Source organism: Corticium candelabrum, chromosome 3 (genome assembly GCF_963422355.1).
Source record: "Corticium candelabrum chromosome 3, ooCorCand1.1, whole genome shotgun sequence".
Classification (NCBI taxonomy): Eukaryota; Metazoa; Porifera; class Homoscleromorpha; order Homosclerophorida; family Plakinidae; genus Corticium; species Corticium candelabrum.
This window is the reverse complement of record NC_085087.1, coordinates 8,584,337-8,609,336: the sequence shown is the minus strand read 5'-3', so window position 1 is coordinate 8,609,336 and position 25,000 is coordinate 8,584,337. Positions and strand designations below refer to the sequence as shown.

The 25,000-nt window shown below is 43.2% G+C and overlaps 2 protein-coding genes across 2 annotated transcripts in view; both read left to right on the top strand.

Moving 5' to 3' along the window:
- LOC134177786 (death-associated protein kinase 1-like) overlaps positions 1-19,640 on the top strand; it is a 21,679-nt gene extending 2,039 nt beyond the window's left edge. The window contains exons 4-15 of the mRNA XM_062644566.1: positions 161-262; positions 1,833-1,874; positions 1,923-2,024; positions 4,291-4,380; positions 9,826-9,924; positions 13,129-13,221; positions 15,894-15,986; positions 16,048-16,146; positions 16,854-16,916; positions 16,978-17,625; positions 17,691-17,879; positions 18,304-19,640. Of these exons, the coding sequence (XP_062500550.1) occupies positions 161-262; positions 1,833-1,874; positions 1,923-2,024; positions 4,291-4,380; positions 9,826-9,924; positions 13,129-13,221; positions 15,894-15,986; positions 16,048-16,146; positions 16,854-16,916; positions 16,978-17,625; positions 17,691-17,879; positions 18,304-19,431 (2,748 nt within the window). The 3' untranslated portion in view covers positions 19,432-19,640. The remainder of the gene's footprint in view (positions 1-160; positions 263-1,832; positions 1,875-1,922; positions 2,025-4,290; positions 4,381-9,825; positions 9,925-13,128; positions 13,222-15,893; positions 15,987-16,047; positions 16,147-16,853; positions 16,917-16,977; positions 17,626-17,690; positions 17,880-18,303) is intronic.
- Positions 19,641-24,627: 4,987 nt separating this feature from the next.
- Positions 24,628-25,000, top strand: part of LOC134177785 (uncharacterized) — a 2,267-nt gene continuing 1,894 nt past the window's right edge. Inside the window, exons 1-2 of the mRNA XM_062644565.1 lie at positions 24,628-24,761; positions 24,909-25,000. The exon at positions 24,909-25,000 is cut by the window's right edge and continues 159 nt beyond it. Coding sequence (XP_062500549.1) covers positions 24,628-24,761; positions 24,909-25,000 — 226 coding nt within the window. The remainder of the gene's footprint in view (positions 24,762-24,908) is intronic.

The window sequence follows — 25,000 nt, the reverse complement described above, 5'->3', positions numbered from 1 at the left end:
GAAAGTGTGATTGTGTGTGCTGCAGCAGGAGATGTAGATGAGTGTTTTCGTAGCAGACATGGTGTTGTATTATGAGTAGTGATGGATAGTGTGCTGGCAGTTGTATTGTATTGATTGCTTGTTGGACAACACATTGCTAATATGCATTGTATATGGTTAGTATGGTTTGACTGCAATTGATTTGGCTATGAGAGATGGTCACATGTTAACTGCTGGTCGGTTGGTGTTTGCGAGTGAAAGAGTTGAAGATCTTACAGTTAAGGTGTGTGACAGTCAGTTGTGTTGAGAGAATGAAATGAATGTGTGTGAGTGTGCGGTGTGTGTTGATAATAGAATGTGTGGAAGTTGCTGCAGTGGGCATGTAGGAATGAAGTGGATGTTGCAACAAAGATTGCAGAGAAGTTTTGTCAATCAGTGGAGAAGGAGGTGAGAGTTTTCACAATACTGTTGATTATGTGTGAAAGATGTTTTTGTGTTGTGCATTCAGTCTGGTCGCACTTTACTTCACTTTGCTGCTCAACTTAATCATCGTGAGGCAGTCGAGTGTCTTTTGGAGAAGAAGGCTGATGCAGATGCTAAAGATAAGGTAAACAATATTACGAACATTTGACTCTTAAACTTTGCTGCATGTGACTTGTGATGTTTCTAGTGTAGTGCATCTTTCGCCGCTTTCACACTAGAGACTCTAGACTCTGGTCAGCCTAGATAGACAAACCACTGCTCACTATAGATGTGAGAAGCTGATAATTAACCTAGGTTACAAAATATTGCATTCAGACTTGCAGAAATAGATACCAAATTTCAGTACCTGGATGCGGTAAGATAATATGGCTACAAACTACAGACAATTTAGCAATTTCAATTATTCTGGATGATCGACATTAGTAATTCATAGAACGTGCCATTGTGCTACGGCTGAGGCATGTGCATTACATGACCAGCACCTCATCGGCCATCCCCGCGCAGCCCAGCATTTACGAGAGCTTCGAGCAGTGGACAAGCAGCGTCGGCGCCAGATGAGCTCCAACTAGGCCTTGTGCCGTTTCTAGCAAGAGAGTTAGTGGGTTACTGTTGACCCAGGTTAAGTCACTTGACTAGTTACGTAATCTGGGTTAGCTGTTTACGCTGGTACGTGTGTAACCCAGGTTAGCCAAGATTAACCTAGGTTAGAGCCCAGTGCGAAAGCGTCCTGTATGGTAGAGTCAACTTACTAATGTTTACTAAATGGATATGTAAATTAAGAACATTGCTATTTATTACTGCTTTGTGATATGAAAGCTGTTCATAGCTGGAGGTATAGAAAAAATTGAATTTTTAGATTCAATGGATGCTGTGAGGTGTTGTCCAGAAACTTGTTCTTTACCATATGGTTTCAGTGTGATGACACTTGCAATTTGAAAACAAGACAATAGTTTAGAGATGGACACCATTTGATTTTTCTGTGATGATTGACACACAGGGTTAACTTGGATTAACTTGGGTTAAGATAACTCGGGTAGAGTTATGATAACTCGACCCCAACCAACTTGCGTTCACACATACAACACGGGTAGTTAAATCAGAAAATCTATAGTAGAGCACATACATCGATTGCTTGAAGTTTCTGCTTGATCTCTAGGGCGTGTCTTTGCGTATATTAGGGCATGTCTCTGCTTAACTCCATTCTAATCCACTTTAACCCGGTTTAAGCGTACTTGGAGCCAGGGTTATGAAGGAAGACTTGACTGCATGCCATTCAGTGTAATATATTGTGATAGATTTTAGACTTTGAATGAAATGCATTTATTTTGCTGTGTGTTAGACACATATACTTGTTTGCTAATGTTCTTAAGAGTGAGCACAATCAGACAGGACTGTTTGTATTTTTGATTATCGTGTGACATTTTTCAGACTCATTACAATAATTATTGTATGTGTGATAGGATAGCAATAAGCCTTTTGATTTGGCTGTGAAAAATGGTCACATGGCAGCAGGTAGTCCGTTAGTGTTGGCAATACAGCGTGTTGAAGATGTTACATTAGAGGTGAGTAACAGTTGTCTTACAGCATAATGAGTGGATACAGTTTGGTATTTCTGTTTGTATTTCCTTTGATGGAATTGATTTGTGACATTGATTCTCTTTCATTGATTGTTGATAATAGAGCGGTATTCAAACAAACTCGCCCCTTCCACCTTATTCCCAACAGATGCTTGTCGTCACTATGTACAGGTATCACTCTATAGGCGCTCTGGAGATCCAGTTTTGCCAACAGTATACTTTTTCCGGTCTGAATGACCCATGCATGAGCCCATATTCCACTTGCAACGTATCAGTCTGGAGCTGTAATCTGTCACCGGCCTAGCCAGCGCAGAAGGATACGGCGCAAATCGAGTTGAATTGGCCAAGGGGCGTGCGTTTAACTGTGGGAAGAAGGGCTGACGGTGCGCTGCCAAAGCACATTCTGCCGACGAGTGATCCAGCTCCAGGCAGTGCTCGCACGGGAAAGAATCGCTCGAGATGCCATGAAGCATGATGCATAACGTGGACGGGAGCGGCTGTCCCCTCTTAATGGATTGGTGCACAGCAGCGAACTTGCGAAACCTCTCGTCATACTGCCGCCAAGCATCTCCTCTCGCTGTCTACGCCTCTCTGACAATGAGCCTGAGGTACGCCAGCATGTCTTGCACCCTATTCGGTTGCCTTTCTGCTACAATTGCAATGTCTGTGGTGAATTCAGCATTGCACCCATATGGGCAGTTACGCCACATGCCGTGCCCTCCTCTTGCCGACGCATCTCGATGTTATCCGGCAGCAAATCTGCCATGTCCACGAATTCCAGCGCCTGGATTTTCTTTACCAGCTTTGCCGGCACGGGAGCGGACGCTTCACTAAAAAAGAATGGACCTTTCTGCTGGCTTCCGGGTGTGGCGACTTTGGGCGTGGTGACTTTGGGCGTTCCCTGTGACTGCTGCTTGGTGTCCATTTTTTCTTGTTCAAGCATAGGCACATGCTCCAAGGACTGAGCAATCGTGGAACAGAGTTAAATTATAATGCTCACGTACAACCCGTTCTGTCTCCATGCAAGGCCACTCTTCCGCAGTAGCCCCTCAAGCAAAAATATACACTGTTCTTCATATTAGAGTAGCGGATATCAGAACCCTGCCGATCGATCCTAGCCGCTTTCATCGTCCGCAGATGGTTCTGCCCACATTTGCCATGCCATTCTCGCCAGTCGCTACTGGACCTGGACCAGCCGTCCCGCCACAGAATATGACCACCCGCTGACGCCAACTTCGACTATTGCTGGCCCTGCGCTAACTATTCGCAAATGGTTCCACAATAGATATCAGCATAGTCGCTCTCACCTTTCGCTGACCAGTCGCACTTTTGTCAAGCTCCACCCAGTTGCCTCTCTGCTCTGCTTCTGTATTTACCCGCCACGTGTTTTATTATGTAGCCCCAAGGACTAACATGTCTTGCTAACGGCACCTGTTTTCCACTCCCACTTGAGCTGTGACATCAGAGCTTAGTACATGACACTTGCATTAGCTACGGCCTACCTATATACATAGTACATACAGTCGTCTGCCGTTCATGGTTGCCTGTCTTTTGAGCCGCTCCACAGGCCATCCGGGAACCTGCCACCCCGGATCAGTGACTGCACTGCCGGCCACGTGGCCGCCACACAACAGCCATTTTTTCAGTAACTTAACCACATCGACATCAACGCACGCACCCACCATAACTGACAGTTCTGAACACTCTCCCATGCAAGCTATACAAGTTCTAGGTGCTGTCTAAACATACGACCAGCAAATTACTCTCGATGCGTGTGCACTATCTGACTACGTCGGCAGATGGCTACATGAACAAAACACCCAACTGATGATGTGCTGAGTAGACCACTACGTTCTGCAGTTGCATTGGTTTCAGAGACAGGCCGAGATGGCTGCGCAAACTTTGCAACTGTCTTTCTTGCCGTCTAGTTTATCAGCTTTTTTAGCTGCTGGTTGGACAGCAAGTGCCCACCCTGGGCATCATCTGAGGTTGCAGTGTGTTGTTGCTCTGCCATCAAGAAACCGACACAGAAGCTGCTAACTTGCACGTAACCAAGGTAAACTGTACACCTGTGTGTCGACACTTAGTGCCAACCGTGTACGCCTTCTTGCACATGCTGTGGCCGCACCGAATAAGTGAATTCAACTACGTTAATCGTTCTGTTAAACTCAATTTTGGTATTTTTGTTTGTATTTCCTTTTATGGAATTGATTTGTGACATTAATTCTCTTTCTTTGATTGTTGATAATAGAATGTGTGGAAGCTGCTGCAGTGGGCATGTAGGAATGAAGTGGATGTTGCAACAAAGATTGCAGAGAAGTTTTGTCAATCAGTGGAGAAGGTGAGAGTTTTGACAATACTGTTGATTATGTGTGAAAGATGTTTTTGTTTTGTGCATGCAGTCTGGTCGCACTTTACTTCACTTTGCTGCTCAACTTGGTCATCGTGAGGCAGTCAAGTGTCTGTTGGAGAAGAAGGCCAATGCAGATGCTAAAGATAAGGTAAACAATATTACAAACAGTTTGACTCATAAAGGGGATGTCCAACAGAAATACAATCTCAGGGTTCTCGCTAGAGATTTTTGTGAGCGTGGTGGGATGGGCAGGTCCATGACGTACGGACATACGCACTGGAGCCGATCTCAAGTGAGATAGACTTTGTAATGTAGCTATTGTTTGTAACGTACATTCAAGTGACCTGGCAAGGAAATCAACTTTGATTGCCAGTAAGCCCTTCTTAGCGATCTTCATCAATTGCGCATGTGCAAGTTTTGTAAGACGAGCTACAGAAAGGTTGGTCTAGTCAGGTGTTGATGGATGTGGACCACTGTTGCTTCGCATGAAGCCATGACGTCTAGAGTAGATTTTAGGTGCACACTTCCCGGACAAGAGTTTCCAGGTCACTGGACGGGCATCTGGGACTAGAATCAGAGGGAGCGAGACTATCATCCCATGTTACTTTGCAAGAGCGTGTATTTGTGGCTATTGTCACCTTTAGTATTATGTTTCAGTAGTATGAAATTCTCAAACTTTCCGTAGCTGTAATACTTTAGACTCCTAGCTATCGTTTCTGAGCGTGGCGCTGCCATGCTGTAGCGAGAATCCTGCAATCTGATCTCAAAATGTAGGCTTTATTGCGAAACTTCTTGGTGCACTACTTTCAGGCAAACAGCTGCTTTGGTAGCGGAGAAAACACGTTGTATGTACGGAGTATGCACCAGGCCAGCCTCATACCCAGGCCCTCTTACGTGCCTGGAGAAGAGGGCCTGGTAGACATTGTCCTCACATGTGCACATAAATTACCTCGAAATCAGGGTAATGTATGCACGCATGCAGAACCAATGTTGTTTAGAATCTCGAGCCGATAATGTCGTGCGCAACGGACAGCGAAACAGCTTCAGTGCATTAGTAGTGTATGAAGTCATAGATCTAGACCCAAAGTCACGGTGACCCATCTAGACAATTTTAGACCTTGTTTTTGTGGCAGCTGTTTGGAGTGTCGAGTTTGTTGTTCTTCGATCGCGATGTCTAGTTATACTGCAATCTGACTTACTGAGAAGGACTGCAGCAGAATTTACATCTTACTTTGGGATTTCTATCTGTACAACAGACGGTCGTCCAAGCAGATCTGCCAGTGCTGTGCTCGGTGCATTTGAGCTGTAGCAGAAAAGTGAGGGTGCAGGCACACGACAGCCAGGACTGGTATCTAGGTTGAAGAAAGCGGACAAAGAACATCAGTGCAGACGATCAATGCATCGATCACCCCTTTTAGTGCCGTGCACGTGAAGAGTCGCCCTCTAGCTAAGCGCACACTGGCTTCTAGGTTTTCAAACATGTGTACGGCCGCTGAGAAAGACGAGTCACTACTGAACACGGAAGCTGTTTTGCTGTCATTGCACGCGGCACTATGAGCTCAAGATTCTGAACAACGTGGGTTTCGCATGTGTGCATACATTACTCTGATTTCGAGGTAATTTATGCACACATGCGAAAACAACTTGTACCTGGCTCTCTTCTCCGAGCGTGCAAGGGCTTGGGTACGAGGCTAGCGCCAGGCTTGTACATCATTGGTGCTAAACTCCGCCTACACCAAATTAATTGCCTGCGTAGCTCAGTTATCTTGCCAGTAAACTACACGAAAATTAAACGGGAATGGTAACTATAGCGGGATCTTGTATTTTAAGGCCTTAGAAGAGCTCTCTGCAACAAAAGTAGGATATGCTAGACGCCGTTTTCTCCCAGTAGACTTGACTCTCTTTTCTCACAGAAGATGAAGCTAGCACAATAAAACTCAATGGTAATTAGCATTACCCTTCGTTTTATTAATTAATCTACGAAGAGAAACAGTCGAAGAGTTGAAATATGAGGTTCTCTTAGAGAGATCTGAGTAAGCTGACACACCCCTTTCAAACAGCGGCTGGGCAAAGTGTTACAGGTGCAGAATGACTTTGATTGAGCCTTAGACTTTTACCCGAGCACAATGATGTAGCCGGTGTAGCTAGTACTGTAGTACGTAAGTTGTTTTACCCTGCATGGTGTGTAGACTTGTGACCATGGCAATATACTGTCTCTTTGTCATTCCCGGATATTTCATCTTCTATCGCGACTCCTAAGGCATCTAGAAGCCATGCTGATCTCCAAAGCTGAGCACACCAAACTGCTACCTAAAATTGATGTGGACATAGGACTAGAGAACAACAAGAAGGTGTGTGTCTGCCTACGCAGGTTTCTCGGAGAGATCGTCTATGCTTCCTTGACATACTTGAACCTTGTGCATGTTTCTTCTTGTAGATTAATAGAACGAAGGCTAATTCTAATTACCATTGAGTTTTATTGCGCTAGCCTCATGTTCTGTGAGAGGAGAGGGTCAAATCTGCTGGGAGAAAACAGCCTCTAGCATCTTACTTTTGTTAAAAAGACAATTGATTTGGTGTAGGCGGAGCTTAGCGTCAATGATGTCAGTTTGGCGCATGCTTTGTACATAACTTATATTTTCTTCGCTATGAAAGTGACGGCTGGACTGAAAGTAGTGCAGCACGGATTTTCACGATAAAGCCTACATTTAGAGATTAGGTTGTATTTGTGTTGGAGTTTTCCTTTACACTTTGTTGCATATAAGATTTGTGATATTTATAGTAATGTAGTGCATTCTGTATGGTAGAGTTAACCTGCTAACGTTTGTTCAATTTGCAAACATTGAGAAAAGTGCTGTTTAATGAATCGATTTCTTTGTGGTGACTGGAGGGTATGGGAAGTTGGAGTTTGTGCTTCCTAGGGTGGTTTAAAAGGATTTTACCCAGAAACGTGTGTACTGGTTGAACATATGACATGAAAATTATGTTTCAATCAAGAACAATCAGTAGAATGAAGTCTACATTAACGTGTTAGGATGTTTTTGGTCACAGATCTGATGTTCTTAGTTGTATAAAGTTGATATCAACAACCTGTTTGGTGAAAGATGTTACTTACACTTTGCAATATGTGTGGCCTAAGATAGGTTTTGTACTAGTATGTTGATTTTATGTTCACTAAATGCTGCAGATTTACTAAGATTTGTGAAGGCATGTTGTCATATTCTTACTGACTCATTCCATTACAATTGTATGTGTGGTAGGATGGGAAGACACCTTTCGATATTGCTGTGATAAGAGATCACATGTCAACAGCTGGTCAGTTGTTATCAATAATGCAGTCAGTTGCATTAGAGGTGAGTAACAGTTGTCTTACAGCATAATGAGTGGATACAGTTTGGTGGCCTCGATGCTAGTCCATCTTGGGCTTACGTGGTAGAGTAACGCACGCGGTTATACAAGAGGTCCACATGACCAGAAACAAAGTTGGCACTGTAAGGCGAAGAATGGCGTGGGGACACATTATGCATAAATACCCTCACATTACTCATTATCCAATTAATCAATAAACTTTTTTCAATTAATTAATAAGGTAAGCTCTTCCTGGTTCGTCGTCATCACAGTCTGTCATTCCGTAATTATAATAACCAACCTGGGAAACGTTTTCCAGCTGAGTTGGCTACAGATCAAACGACAGCCGGCTGCAGATCAGCAGAACATTACAACTGCGTTGAACTTCAATAATGATGTGGGTTTATGTAACATCAAGAAGCAACAAACACTTGCCACGCTAACGACGATTGTAGACATGTAGTCTGCAGCTGTGTTTGCGCCACCCTTTGGATTGCAGAGGTCCTGAGAAGACATCTATTCACAGAATGTTTGGGGACACAGGTAGCAGAATTACACTTGCAAAGTAGCACCAGTCCTGCGTGCAAGCACAGACTTAAATTTTTGTGTATATTTTCTTTTTCTTTGATTGCTGCGATTTCACGCCTCGTTTCTTCTCCGCCGACCATTCTATTGCTAATTAACTGTAACTGACTTTATAGGCAACTCCTATCAATAATTATTAAGCTAATTTAATTGCATACATAATGTTTGAACAACCAATCGCAACATGAAAATGTTATCACGTGACAAAATGTAGTGTTCCTACGTAACATCACGTGCATTACACTACCACATAAGGGGAAGATGGCCTAGCGTCGAGGCTAACAGTTTGATATTAATTGATCATTGTTGTGCATGCACTGCCCTCGGTTATCATTGTGTGTGTGTGTGTGTGTGTGTGTGTGTGTGTGTGTGTGTGTGTGTGTGTGTGGTGTGTGTGTGTGTGTGTGTGTGTGTGTGTGTGTGTGTGTGTGTGTGTGTGTGTGTGTGTGTGTGTGTGTGTTGTAGCTCAATTGGTTAGTAGTGCATTTGGAGAATGGAAACATCCGGGACCTTGCAGGGTTGCAAGTTCAAGTCACAGTGATGGCGAGCTATGGCATAATTTCTTTAAGCAAGAAACTTACACACAATTGCTTCTCTCGACTCAGGAGTATAAATGGGGTGGACATGGCCGCTGACTTGGCAGTAACATCATACAGCAGACGGGTACTTATGGGCCTTGGTGTCCAGTCCCAGAGCTGCGCCATTGTCAGTGCACCTGGATGACTCCGGCCAAGCTCCAGGTGGATTGTAGCGCTGGCTCTAGAGGCAGGGGAGCTATCTTCACAACCTACCTTAAAGCCGACGTCGAATGACGGGAAGGGCTTAACATTTGTTCATTTGTGTGGGTGTGGGTGTGTGCATGTGTGTCAGTGTGCAGACGCGTGTGTGTGTCATCAACGTTTGCGTCAGTTGCTGCTCTAGCTTTTGATTTACAACATAGATAGGGTTTACATCATATGTTGAGATGTTTAAATTAGCTTGAGTTTGCAGAGAAAGGTTTGTTTAGAGAAGAAGCCGGCATGATAGGTTCCTGTGGGCATGTGAGTGTATGGGTTAGTCTGAATGCAGCATTTGATGTAGACACTTACAAGCTTGATCAACGAATATGATTTCGGTATGTTGTCGGTTGTAATGCTATGGAACAGCAAAGAAGCACACTATAACATCTTGCTACTAGTATTTTGAGTCACGTGACATATTGTAACTTTGTAAAATCGTGCAAGCATGCAATAATTGTGCAATCAGCATTAAGCCTTACCAATTTAGTGCTCTCTATTTTTGTTTGTATTTCCTTTTATGGAATTGATTTGTGACATTGATTCTCTTTCTTTGATTGTTGATAATAGGATGTGTGTAAGTTGCTGGAGTGGGCATGTAGGAATGAAGTGGATGTTGCAACAAAGATTGCAGAGAAGTTTTGTCAATCAGTGGAGAAGGAGGTGAGAGTTTTCACAATACTGTTGATTATGTGTGAGAGATGTATTTGTGTTGTGCATGCAGTCTGGTCGCACTTTACTTCACTTTGCTGCTCAACTTGATCATCGTGAGGCAGTCAAGTGTCTGTTGGAGAAGAAGGCTGATGCAGATGCTAAAGATGTGGTAAACAATATTACAAACAGTTTGACTCATAAAGGGGAACTCCAACAGAAATGCAATCTCAGGGTTCTCGCTAGAGATTTTGTGAGCGTGGCGGGATGGGCGGGTTCATGACGCATGGACATACGCACTGGAGCCGATCTCAAGTGAGATAGACTTTGTGATGTAGCTATTGTGTGTAACGTACATTCAAGTGACCTGGCAAGGAAATCAACTTTGATTGCCAGTAAGCTCTTCTTAGCGATCTTCATTAATTGCGCGTGTGCAAGTTTTGTAAGACGAGCTACAGAAAGTTTGTCTAGTCAGGTGTTGATGGACGTGGACCACTATTGTTGCTTTGCATGAAGCCATGACGTCTAGAGTAGATTTTAGGTGCACACTTCCCGGACAAGAGTTTCCAGGTCACTGGACGGGCATCTGGGACTAGAATCAGAGGGAGCGAGACTATCATCCCATGTTACTTTGCAAGAGCGTGGATTTGTGGCTTTTGTCACCTTTAGTATTGTGTTTCAGTAGTATGAAATTCTCAAACTTTCCGTAGCTGTAATACTTTAGACTCCTAGCTATCGTTTCTGAGCGTGGCGCTGCCATGCTGTAGCGAGAATCCTGCAATCTGATCTCAAAATGTAGGCTTTATTGCGAAACTTCTTGGTGCACTACTTTCAGGCAAACAGCTGCTTTGGTAGCAGAGAAAACACGTATGTACGGAGCATGCACCAGGCCAGCCTCATACCCAGGCCCTCTTGCGTGCCTGGAGAAGAGGGCCTGGTAGACATGTCCTCACATGTGCACATAAATTACCTCAAAAATCAGGGTAATGTATGCATGCATGCAGAACCAAAGTTGTTTAGAATCTCGAGCCAATAATGTCGTGCGCAACGGACAGCGAAACAGCTTCAGTGCATTTGTAGTGTATGAAGTCATAGATCTAGACCCAAAGTCACGGTGACCCATCTAGACAATTTTAGACCTTGTTTTTGTGGCAGCGGTTTGGAGTGTCGAGTTTGTTGTTCTTCAATTGCGATGTCTACTTGTACTGCAGTCTGGCTTACTGAGAAGGACTGCAGCAGAATTTACATCTTACTTTGGGAATTTCTATCTGTACAACAGACGGTCGTCCAAGCAGATCTGCCAGTGCTGTGCTCGGCGCATTTGAGCTGTAGCAGAAAAATGAGGGTGCAGGCACACGACAGCCAGGACTGGTATCTAGGTTGAAGAAAGCGGACAAAGAACATCAGTGCAGACGATCAATACATCGATCACCCCTTTTAGTGCCGTGCACGTGAAGAGTCGCCCTCTAGCTAAGCGCACACTGGCTTCTAGGTCTTCAAACATGTGTACGGCCGCTGAGAATACGAGTCACTACTGAACACGGAAGCTGTTTTGCTGTCATTGCACGCGGCACTATGAGCTCAAGATTCTGAACAACGTGGGTTTTGCATGTGTGCATACGTTACTCTGATTTCGAGGTAATTTATGCACACATGCGAAAACAACTTGTACCAGGCTCTCTTCTCCGAGCGTGCAAGAGGGCTTGGGTACGAGGCTAGCGCCAGGCTTGTACATCATTGGTGCTAAACTCCGCCTACACCAAATTAATTGCCTGCGTAGCTCAGTTATCTTGCCAGTAAACTACACGAAAATTAAACGGGAATGGTAACTATAGCGGGATCTTGTATTTTAAGGCCTTAGAAGAGCTCTCTGCAACAAAAGTAGGATATGCTAGACGCCGTTTTCTCCCAGTAGACTTGACTCTCTTTTCTCACAGAAGATGAAGCTAGCACAATAAAACTCAATGGTAATTAGCATTACCCTTTGTTTTATTAATTAATCTACGAAGAGAAACAGTCGAAGAGTTGAAATATGAGGTTCTCTTAGAGAGATCTGAGTAAGCTGACACACCCCTTTCAAACAGCGGCTGGGCAAAGTGTTACAGGTGCAGAATGACTTTGATTGAGCCTTAGACTTTTACCCGAGCACAATGATGTAGCCGGTGTAGCTAGTACTGTAGTACGTAAGTTGTTTTACCCTGCATGGTGTGTAGACTTATGACCATGGCAATATACTGTCTCTTTGTCATTCCCGGATACTTTATTCTCTATCGTGACTCCTAGGGCATCTAGAAGCCATGCTGATCTCCAAAGCTGAGCACACCAAACTGCTACCTAAATTTGATGTGGACGTAGGACTAGAGAACAACAAGAAGGTGTGTGTCTGCCTACGCAGGTTTCTCGGAGAGATCGTCTACGCTTCCTTGACATACTTGAACCTTGTGCATGTTTCTTCTTGTAGATTAATAGAACGAAGGCTAATGCTAATTACCATTGAGTTTTATTGCGCTAGCCTCATGTTCTGTGAGAGGAGAGGGTCAAATCTGCTGGGAGAAAACGGTCTCTACCATCCTACTTTTGTTACAAAGAGCTTTTAAGGCCTTAAAACACAAGATCCCTTTATAGTTACCATTCCTGTTTAGCTTTTGTGTAGTTTACTGGCAAGATAACTGAGCTACGCAGACAATTGATTTGGTGTAGGCGGAGCTTAGCGTCAATGATGTCAGTTTGGCGCATGCTTTGTACATAACTTGTATTTTCTTCGCTATGAAAGTGACGGCTGGACTGAAAGTAGTGCAGCACGGATTTTCACGATAAAGTCTACATTTAGAGATTAGGTTGTATTTGCGTTGGAGTTCCCCTTTACACTTTGTTGCATATATGATTTGCGATATTTATAGTAAGTAGTGCATTCTGTATGGTAGAGTTACCTGCTAACGTTTGTTCAACTTGCAAACATTGAGAAAAGTGCTGTCTAATGAATCGATTTCTTTGTGGTGACTGGAGGGTATGGGAAGTTGGAGTTTGTGCTTCCTAGGATGGTTTAAAAGGATTTTACCCAGAAACGTGTGTACTGGTTGAACGTATGACATGAAAATTATGTTTCAATCAAGAACAATCAGTAGAATGAAGTCTACTTTAACGTGTTAGGATGTTTTTGGTCACAGATCTGATGTTCTTAGTTGTATAAAGTTGATATCAACAACCTGTTTGGTGAAAGATGTTACTTACACTTTGCAATATGTGTGGCCTAAGATAGGTTTTGTACTAGTATGTTGATTTTATGTTTACTAAATGCTGCAGATTTACTAAGATTTGTGAAGGCATGTTGTCATATTCTTACTGACTCATTCCATTACAATTGTATGTGTGGTAGGATGGGAAGACACCTTTCGATATTGCTGTGATGAGTCGTTACATGTCAACAGCTGGTCAGTTGTTATCAATAATGCAGTCAGTTGCATTAAAGGTGAGTAACAGTTGTCTAACGGCATAGTGAGTGGATACAGTTTGGTGACCTCGACGCTAGTCCATCTTGGGCTTACGTGGTGGAGTAACGCACGCGTTTATACAAGAGGTTCACGTGACCAGAAACAAAGTTGCCACTGTAAGGCGAAGAATGGCGTGGGGACACATTATGCATAAATACCCTCACATTACTCATTATCCAATTAATCAATAAACTTTTTAAATTAATTAATAAGGTAAGCTCTTCCTGGTTTGTCATCATCACGGTCTCTCATTCCGTAATTCAGCTATGAGCCTATAAGAAAAGGGACTTTGTAAAAGTCACAAGACTTGGCGAATAGCGTACTCTAAACGTATAGGGCTAAACCGACTTCCGGTCTGGGGACTATGTGTCTGGCTGGCTGGCTGGCTGGTTATGTCTGTCACGCTACAGGAATGTGCCATGCCTCCTTAGTGTGGCCCAATCACGAACCATTAATTCCTTTATGTCGTACATGGCAACCAGAGAATATAGACGAACAGCCGATCGTACGCGCGAAACTTCCTTGAGAGAGTTTTCTCACCAGAACAGTGTAATTCATGTTTGTGATTGCTAGGACCTGTCGGACATAAACAACAGAACTCACCTGTCTGCAACTGCTGACCCAAAATCGATCGCTTTCTTGGTTTTACGATAGTTATACGTGTATCTAACATTACGTAACCAGTAGAGATGTTATGTCCCGTATACGATGACTCTACTTGCGACTACTACGGACTTTGCGGTCACGCGAAACGACAGTCACTATGTAGGATTTTAAATACATGTTACAAGTAGCATGTGTAGAAAGAAATAGCATGTAGATTCGTAATTCTTCACGACAAATACTCCTCCCACCATACGTGGCCCGGTGTTCAGGACTTTGAAGGCTCATAGCTGTAGAAGCGACTGTGTAAACACAGCTTTAATTACTAGTTATAATAACCAACCGGGGAAACGTTTCCAGCTGAGTTGGCTACAGATCAAACGACAGCCGGCTGCAGATCAGCAGAACATTACAACTGCGTTGAACTTCAAGGATGATGTGGGTTTATGAAACATTAAGAAGCAGCAAACACTTGCCACGCTAACGGCGATTGTAGACATGTAGTCTGCAGCTGTGCTTGCGCCACCCTTTGGATTGCAGAGGTCCTGAGAAGACATCTATTCACAGAATGTTTGGGGGCACAGGTAGTAGAATTACACTTGCAAAGTATCACCAGTCCTGCGTGCAAGCACAGACTTAAATTTTCGTGTATATTTTCTTTTTCTTTGATTGCTGCGATCTCACACCTCGTTTCTTCTCCACCGACCATTCTATTGCTAATTAACTGTAACTGACTTACAGGCAACTCCTATCAATAATCAGTAAGCTAATTTAATTGCATACATAATGTTTGAACAACCAATCGCAACATGAAAAAGTCATCACGTGACAAAATGTGGTGTCCCTACATAACATCACACGCGTTACACTACCACATAAGGGGAAGATGGCCTAGCGTTGAGGCTAACAGTTTGGTATTAATTGATCATTGTTGTGCATGCACTGCCCTCGGTTATCATTGTGTGTGTGTGTGTGTGTGTGTGTGTGTGTGTGTGTGTGTGTGTGTGTGTGTGTGTGTGTGTGTGTGTGTGTGTGTGTGTGTGTGTGTGTGTGTGTGTGTGTGTATGTGTGTGTTTGTGTGTGTGTGTGTGTGTGTGTGTGTGTGTGTGTGTGTGTGTGTGTGTGTGTGTGTGTGTGTGTGTGTTGTAGCTCAATTGGTTAGTAGTGCATTTGGAGAATGGAAACATCCGGGACCTTGCAGGGTTGCAAGTTCAAGGCACAGTGATGGCGAGCTATGGCATAATTTCCTTAAGCAAGAAACTTAACACAATTGCTTCTCTCGACTCAGGAGTATAAATGAGTACCTGGTCATTGACTGGGGTGGACATGGCCGCTGACTTGGCAGTAACATCATTCAGCAGACGGGTACTTATGGGCCTTGGTGTCCAGTCCCAGAGCTGCGCCATTGTCAGTGCACCTGGATGACTCTGGCCAAGCTCCAGGTGGATTGTAGCGCTGGCTCTAGAGGCAGGGGAGCTATCTTCACAACCTACCTTAAGGCCGACGTCGAATGACGGGAAGGGCTTAAAATTTGTTCATTTGTGTGGGTGTGGGTGTGTGCATGTGTGTGAGTGTGCAGACGCATGTGTGTCATCAACGTTTGCGTCAGTTGCTGCTCTAGCTCTTGATTTACAACATAGATAGGTTTTACATCATATGTTGAGATGTTTAAATTAGCTTGAGTTTACAGAGAAAGGTTTGTTTAGAGAAGAAGCCAGCATGATAGGTTCCTGTGGGCATGTGAGTGTATGGGTTAGTCTGAATGCAGCATTTGATGTAGACACTTACAAGCTTTGATCAACGAATATGATCTCGATATGTTGTCAGTTGTAATGCTATGGAACAGCAAAGAAGCGCACTACAACATGTTGCTACTAGTATTTTGAGTCACGTGACATATTGTAACTTTGTAAAATCGCGCAAGCATGCAATAATTGTGCAATCAGCACTAAGCCTTACCAATTTAGCGCTCTTTATTTTTGTTTGTATTTCCTTTTATGGAATTGATTTGTGACATTGATTCTCTTTCTTTGATTGTTGATAATAGAAAGTGTGGAAGTTGCTGGAGTGGGCATTTATGAATGAAGTGGAAGTTGCAACAAAGATTGCAGAAAAGTTTTGTCAATCAGTGGAGAAGGAGGTGAGAGTTTTCACAATACTGTTGATTATGTGTGAAAGATGTTTTTGTGTTGTGCATGCAGTCTGGTCGCACTTTACTTCACTTTGCTGCTCAACTTGGTCATCGTGAGGCAGTCGAGTGTCTGTTGGAGAAGAAGGCTGATGCAGATGCTAAAGATAAGGTAAACAAGCCCTTCTAACTTTCATGGAACAGGTCATGGCTGTTGGAAGCAAATATACAGTGGCATAGCTTAGACTCTTACCCAGTCTTCTTCTTGTGTGCACTCCACGTGTTTTAGCTTGTGCTTTTTTGTTTGCACGTGCTAAAACGTGCGGAGCACACACGCGAGGAGAGGACTGGGTAAGAGTCTAGTCTAGCATAATGCGCTAAGAGTCATGATTCAGTCACATCACTTATAACATTTACAATACTACCAAAAAAGGTCTGTTTTTTGTAAACAGAACTAATTACAAATAAATGATGTTAATTGATTGAACCACAAAATAGATAAATTCCTTATTGGTCATTTTTTGTGTTTTAACCGAGGGTAACTGCTTTATTCTTCTGGTGGAAGTTAACGTTTCAAATATTGGTCTGGCAAGCACTGGACCTGCTGGACCAGTTCTGTTGTCCTTGCAAGTTCACAGTAGAGTATGCCAAGCCAACATTCAAACAAGGCATGTGAGGTCGTTTACATCCTTGAAATGGTGCTGTGATTGGTTAAGGGATATTTGCCGTTTTTTAAGAATGGAACCACTCATAATAAATGACTTTTTGCGTGGAAATGTATTAGGTATATTTCTTTATCTGTGATAGCATTTCTTGTATCTTTGTATTGTTTATTACCTGTGATATTGACATTTTTATATTTGTATATTATGTTGTCAGGATGGCAGGAGGCCGCACCAACTGACTGATGGTGAACTGAGAAGACGACTGAGGAAAGCAATAGTGAGACATTTATGTAGTGAGATATGGTGGTATGTGTAGTATGGATGGGTTGTATTGTCAGGATGAACAGAAGTATGCTGTTCTGTATGCTGAGGGCACAGTGAGACCAGAAATCATGAAATTGTGTTTCATTGGTTCAGAAGGAGCAGGAAAGACGACACTCATGGAGGCTCTGAAACGAGGATGGTTAGAATGGGCTTTCTTTGCAAATGAGAACAAAGCAGATGACCCACAATGTGAAGAGGAACGCACAATTGGTATCGACGTGATGACAGCCGATATTTCAGGAGTGGGTCGCTTCTCACTGTGGGACTATGCAGGTCAAAAGCAGTTCCACAAAACACACGGCCTTTTCTTTTCTTCATCCAACTCGTTCTTCATTCTGCTGGTGAGTCTAGCGAGAGGAAAGGAGAGACGACAGTGCACTGTTGAGGAGTTGCTAGAAGAGCTTCAGTATTGGCTCTCATTTCTCAGAGCCAGTTTGGATGCACAGTTCATACCCACAGTGTTGATAGCTGCCAGTCGAAGAGACACTTATGATAATTGTCAAAATTTATTTAAGTGTGTGGTCATGCACCTTTCTGAAGTGTTTAAAGGCAAGATCAACATAATTGAAGACTGTATTATTCTTGATTGCAGAAAGAGTTCTTCTCCTCAATTGAGAATTTTGAAGGAAATTCTTCTTGAGTTCAAGCTGCAGTTTCAAAAGGTAAGCATAAAACAAATCCTATTCTTTTAGTTGGTTGCTGATATAGATATTTATGTTTCATTCAGTCTGCTCCTCTGTATCCTCGTCTTTGTCAGCCAGTCGTGTCCACATTGCTTCCTTCTCTTCGTAAGAAACAAGAAGATCCGTTCATGGAGAAGGCAACACTCATGGAAAGTATTGAGCAGGAGGCATGTCCAGGACAAGAGAAGAAGGTTGTAGAGAAGGTAGTTGATTTTCTGGATGATTCAGGAGAGGTGAGACAACTAGCAGCTGCCTAGTTCGTTAGTTTGGCTGTGTGTGTGTGTGTGTGTGTGTGTGTGTGTGTGTGTGTGTGTGTGTGTGTGTGTGTGTGTTTGTGTGTGTGTGTGTGTGTGTGTCACACGTGTGTGTGTGTGTGTGTGTGTGTGTGTGTGTGTGTGTGTGTGTGTGTCACGTGTGTGTGTGTGTGTGTGTGTGTGTGTGTGCGTGCGTGTGTGTGTGTGTGTGTGTGTGTGTGTGTGCGTGCGTGCGTGTGTGTGTGTGTGTGCATGCATGCATGTGTTGTAATGTAATGTACAATGGAAGGACATGGGTTGGTGTGCCTTTGCGACATTTTGATGTAGTAGGATTAGTGACATCATTATTTCATGACATTTATTTATGTCCCAAGGTATGTGCTATTGTTTTGTTCTGTGTTAGATTGCTGTTGTTGGTGATGTGGCTGCTCTCAATCCTGCCGGTCTGCATCATTATGCCATCGGTCCTCTCATTGCTTCTGAGGATTTTAAGTGGCATGTCAGGTCAAAGAGGAAGGATGGCACAGTAACAAGAGAAGAAGCAGAAACGGCAATCAATGATTACCGAAAAGATAAGAAGATTCAAGTTCAACTCAACACAGATAAAGTTCTTGCTCTAAATGAATCTCTTGGTTTCTGCTTTAAAGTGGAAGGCAGAGACAACACATACATGTTTCCAGCTCTCTTGCCTTGTAAGTATCTGTCTGTCATGTGGAAGAGAGAGGAGAGTAAGAAAGTGTATGTCGGTCGACGTCAAGTGTGCAGCAGTCAGACGACCATCTTCAGTCCATCTGCATTTTGCATGTTTCAATCTAAAGTTTGCACTACATTAGATAAGAAAGCACAGCTGTGGAGGAATGGACTAATCACCTCACAAGGTGATACAGTCTCTAATCGTGTTGCATGTTTGGTTGCCATGGTAGATCCTGTTCGTTCTGTCGACTTTGTATGTCGTGGTGGTAAGGCAACTGAAGCAGAATGTGTTTCCTTGCTCAACACTGTCATGTCTCTTTGGAGAGATATGTTAGACAGATACAGTCCAGGCACTGACTATAAGACTGAATATCTGAGCAGAAAGCATTTAGAGGAACACAAAGAACTGAAACAAGTTGCTGTTTACTCAGAAGAGGAAATCAAGGAAGCAGAAGCAAAGAACAAAGGGCCGGACACTGCAGTAACACAAGTAGTTTGTGATGAGCAAGTGGTAGAAAGTCTTGGTGACCTGCTGGTCATTCTCCCTTCCAAACAAGCAACTCCACTCTTTCCCAGTCCAGTTGTGAAGGCTGTAATTGAGTATGGTGTAGATCAATGGCAATCATTTGCAGAAAGATTAGGTTTTAATAGCTCACAGATTAGTGCCATTTGTCATGACAAAGCGTCTCTAGCTGACAAATTATCTGCAATTATTCAAGTGAAGACTGAGGAAGTTGGTGATATGAAGAAGATGGATGATCTGCTGTTGGAGGTGTGTGCACTGTTACCGTATCCCATTGATGCTGCAGTCAAGAGAAGCTTGTCATCTTCCCAATAGAATTGTAGCTCCTAAGTGTGACCGTTATATAAACATTATAGTTTCATAATTTCTGTGTTGGTGTGCAGAATGTGAGGTGCCTGTATCGACTAGCCATCATTGTGCCCTTTGTTTTACCCAGAAATTTTATCATTATCAGACATTATGATTATTATATGCTTTATATGTATTTACAGTATATTGATACGAATACAGAGTTTAGATGCAATTGCCAATAAGAACACTGAACATTGCTAATTCACCAAACAATCATTCAATGTTATTAATTAAAGATATTCATAGATCAGCAGTCCATGTACACATGCAAATTCAGTATATTTGATCACATCTTTTCACACAGTGTTTACTAAATTTGAAATCATTTGTTGTGCTTGCTTCTACCAGCCTTAGCTTGCTATTGCTAGCCTACTAGTGCAGTACAAAGTAACAAACAAGTTACAAAGAAACCCATAGTCTAGAGAGACAAAAACTGATGGAAAACGTAAAATACATAGACAACTAAGTATGCACAGTGACATGCCAGTGTTGATATCCCAACCTGTAATACAAAATAATAATTTCAATTTTTGCCAATTAACACTTTCAGTATCCAACACAAACAGCAACAGGAAACGGTGTGGCAATAACAGCATGACATTTGGGTAACATTATTTTTGTCATTAATAAAAAATTATTTGGGTTATGCATGTAGCTACTAGACTAGATCTACTAATGGAATGTGAGCGATTTAGTTTGGTTCCTCCCACCGAGTGCTTCGCGGAATGCAAGTAAATGCTTCGTCTAACTCGATCACTCGGTTCACGTGCTTTCGCGTCTCCCTCCGCAGAACAATAGCATCCAGACGAGCAACCGCTGACGTACAGCGTCACACGTCATTCATTGTATAGTCTAGCAAAGCTGCTGCAGTAGTAGCACACAGGAATGTGTGTGTAGCTGCTGAATGGGCACACGTGGTTACCATGGGACTTGCGTATGCGTGTGTGTGGTCGGTTTGCGCATCTGGCTTTGCTGCAGGTGAGATGTTAGTGTGTGTGCGTTGCATTCAATGTTTGCATGCAGTGTAGTAGCTGACGTGGGCTCCACCCATTACAGTACTCTCTGTTCGCGTTTACTGTGAATCTGGAACTATGTAATGAAGCACCTTTGTTGGTTTAGAAACACTTAACTAATTGCCTGTGACCTATGACATCAATAGCTTGTTTACTGTGACTCCGGATTTACTGTTACTGACACAGAGGTGTTTTACTGTGACTTACAATACCTGCAAAACACGAGGAAAAAGAAGAAGAATTTCTAGAAAAAAGACGGGATGCAGGAAAGACATCACGGAGAGCTCTAACATTACAAATGAGATAGATGACGACTACGAAGTGACGGAAGTTGATAGTGATGTCGCATTGACCAGCCAAGTCCAGACGAACACTACCAAGCGTTGCTGAACGCATGAAGCTTTGCACAAGAGTAATTAATAGTAATGAAGTAATTGACATGGCATCTGCTTACGTGACCACTTATCTGTTCATATCGTAACCATAACGTCCTAATAGACTAATGGTCTTTGATATGCAAAAACCTTATCCTCCTGGGTGTGTCTTAGTTACATGCTATGTTGAGCATCGACAAGAAATCCGGGCTCTTGCGCTTTCGAATGATGCCAAGATCGTCGCTTACCGATGAAGGACACAGGAGTTATAACGATTTTTTTAAATACACAGTGAACGCGAACAGAGAGTAGTAGCCCGCAAGCTCGTAAATCGACGTAAATAGCACGTAAATCGAATTTACGATCATCGTATTGAAACCGTAAATTACGCCGATCCTACTCGTAAATAGACGTATTTATTTGTAAATGGCCACTTTACGTTCATTTACGGTCATTTACGTAGCAATTGCGGGTCATTTACGATTGTTTTACGTTTAGAGGGTTTACGACTCGATTTACTCTAACTTACGTCAATTTACGTTGTGAAAACCGTTCATATACTGGGCATTTACGTAAATTTACGTCTAATTATGGCCTAATTACTTTTCAATTACGGTCATATAAGTAGCAGTTACGTAGCATTTACGAGTGAGTTTCCGTATATATGCATGCAGTAACGCGAGAGTGCAAATTGCCACACCGATGTTCAAATTTCCTTTATTATCAACAGGGGCGTACGCAGAGGGGGTTCGAGGGGGTTCGGACGAACCCCCTCTAGGCGCTAGGTAATGGCGGAATTCGAATTAGGCAATGCCGCATGAGCGCAACTACACAGCACCATTACATATGGGGACAGCAGAAGACACAACGAGACTCCCGATTTTGGATACATTGAAATTATCTGTAAAAAATAATATAAATCTATAAAGTAGTACAGCACTTAACTTTTCGGCGCGCCTACAACGAACCCCCTCTAGAGAAATCCTGCGTACGCCCCTGATCAAACTAATTATGTTAATTACAAAATAATATAATACAAATTACAAAATCACAGTTAAATTATTTGACAGTTTTCTTGATTCCATATAATTTTTTCCTGCCGAATGAAAAGATCAATGATAATGTCATGAACGTACACATGTAGATAATGCTAATACATTTAGTGCCCTCGATGGCAGTCGTCTTCTTCTGCTTCCAGGTAGAATCGTCTTCCCATCGATAATTTGAATTATTTCAATCAAAAAAGAATCTGTATAAAAAAGATGTCTAATTGTAAGTCAGAGTATCTATATATAGCTATTTTTAGAAATCTTGTCGTTTAGCTAGAAGTCCCAGCGCCACGGGGCAGCCCATTGTCGTGATTGTTCAAAAGCATGCACCTGTCGCTTGGAAGTGGGTACGCTACCTGCAGCTGTCGCTATCCCTGCAGCTTGGAAATCTATTTCACCTGTTACCACAAATTGAATTTAAATATTGTGATAATGAATTACAATTGTCACGTGCACGACAGATACGTAGTTCCGAGCTTGCCATTGGCGACAGCTGCAGGTTTTCCAAACCTTCATCACCGACTGCCCGTTCATGATCAAGAGGTGGATGTCGTGACGAGTACTGCGTTGGTAACGTGTCGCGACATACGGATCTGGAATTCCTAGGATGACGAGGCCGTCGCAATCGTCTAGATGCACACGGAACAAAATTTATCCCAAAAATGCATACAACAGTGCAAAACGATAAACACTTACGCTGTGTTACATTCGTGGCGTTTTATGCGCTGCCGAATGTCTTGCATAATACCAACTCCAGGCCCGTAGGAAGCAAATAAAAAGTGGTACGGCCTAACGCACGCTAAAGGGCGTGGCTTTTAATTTAGTGCGCGTTAAAGCAAGAGACCAATGCTCTGTGTGTGTGTGTGTGTGTGTGTGTGTGTGTGTGTGCGTGTACGTGTGTGTGAATATCTGTCAGTCTGGTTTCAAATTGAATGCCTCCTTATATGTGTTTGTTTTTCCTCTTCTCTCTCTTTCGCTCGCGCAGAGAAGGGTCTGGCTAGGCGAGGCTACAAAAAGTGGTGCGGCCATGGCCGCACCAGCCGCACCGGCTCCTACGGCCCTGAACTCTACAGTAGACTTTGACCACAGGCCTGTCAACATATTTATGCCTACTACATCACCAAAAACTTATCATGTTGACATTACTTTTTGAATCGAAGTTTAGCTCATAGAAGCCTTTTTGTACGTCTCGTCTAGAGAAAGTCTTGCCAATACTATAGGCAGCTAATCGAATTTCAGTCTAGAGAATGCACGATGTAGTCCACTTAGATCAATTTTTGTCAGTCATACATAATTAGATAGCTAGATTCTTAATTGCTTACCGTGTATTGCAACCGGTCTTTGTTGCCTTTCACCAGTTCTAGCAAACCATCCATACTTGGCACGAAGCGTCTAATGACAGCTCAACGTCTATCAACCACAATTGTACACTGCGTAGACCCTCCCATGGGCGGAACCTTCAGTTCACACAGATTGACGGCTCCGTTTGGTCTCTAGCCTTGTGTAGTACTCTGTATACGGCTTATGCACATTTGCATGTACTGAACGGCGGTATTATTATTAATTAATTAATAAAGATGAATGTTGAAGAGCTCCTATACTAATGTCAAATGATGGAGTGGAAGTAATCACACAGTGCACGTGTCATTATGACCTAGCGATGTTACGTAAATCAACGTATCTAAATAAGACGCAAATAGACGTAAAATACGAAGACACGTAAATCTTTCGAAATTTACGATCTTCGTAATTTACGTCGCAAAGTGCATACGCAAAGCTACACTTCAGACGTAAAATACGACCCAGGATCGTAAATTAAGAAAAATTACGTGTCTTCGTATTTTACGTCGATTTACGTGCTATTTACGTCGATTTACGAGCGTGTGGGCCAGTAGTGGGCCATTACCAGGTGTTTGGGATACTGACGTGTTGCTAAATGGTTCATTAGCTTCATGGGTATACACAGATTTTTGGCCGTAGGCGTTCCAGATCCTCGTGTGTGTGTGTGTGTGTGTGTGTGTGTGTGTGTGTGTGTGTGTGTGTGCGTGCGTGCGTGCGTGCGTGCGTACGTGCGTGCGTGCGTGCGTGTGTATTGTAATTCTTGCAAAAATGTTGCGATGTACTTCTAGTAATGCTGATTTCGTTCAGGTCGACCTTCTGTTGTAGCTCACAATGCGAGTGCTCAACTCGGTCAGCAAGCTGTGCTGACATGCACTGGTCAAGACTTTCACAAAGTTGACTGGTTGTTTAATTAATTTAAAGGGCAGGCAGTGAACGACGACGACAGTCACATTTTGCAAGGAAACAGCCTTTTTGTATCTGCATTTGTGTGTGTTTGTTTTCCTTACATATGTCTGTTAGTTTCGATCTTTATCCACCTTCTAACTTACTATACTCTTTCCTACTTAATTTTGTTTATCTTATCATCATGTTCATTTCCCACACTCTACACACAAACTCCATTCCATCATAGGTGCCACCTCTTCATCAGCTCATAGCAGCAAACAATTAACGTTCAAAATCCTCTCTTTGACTTCCTGATTCCCGGACAAAGATGTTTCAGTGCGGCGCAGCATTTGCTTCCGAATTCAGAAATCTCCTGAAGAGCAGCCAGTCGCTCGGTTTCAAAAAGACGACTGTCATTCAAGTCGGCGAATACCGCCTGCCCCTTTGCACTGGGGCGCCACGTTGGGCTGCGGAGCGGCCGTACAAGAACTGTTGAAGATGGGGTACAATCCGCTCCTGAAAGTGCGCGAGACCGGCCACACGGCTCTTCACTCTGCCGCTCTGTACGGTCCGATGGGTCGGTGGCATGTCAACGACACGTCTCGCGTGTTTGCACGCATCGTTCCCATGCTGTTGGATGCTTTGTTCATCCAGGACCAGGGGCGGCGGAGCCGGGGGGGCTGGGGGGGCTAGAGCCCCCCCAACTTTATCAACTTTATGCTGTAGAATTTCTGCTTTCTGTAATGTTTACCCTTTCAGCCCCCTCAACTTTCAACTAGCTCCGCCGCCCCTGTCCAGGACAACAATCTAGCGACTCCGTTTCATCTCGTTGCGTTTGGAATCAGTGGAACCAATCGAGCGCGGTTGTATG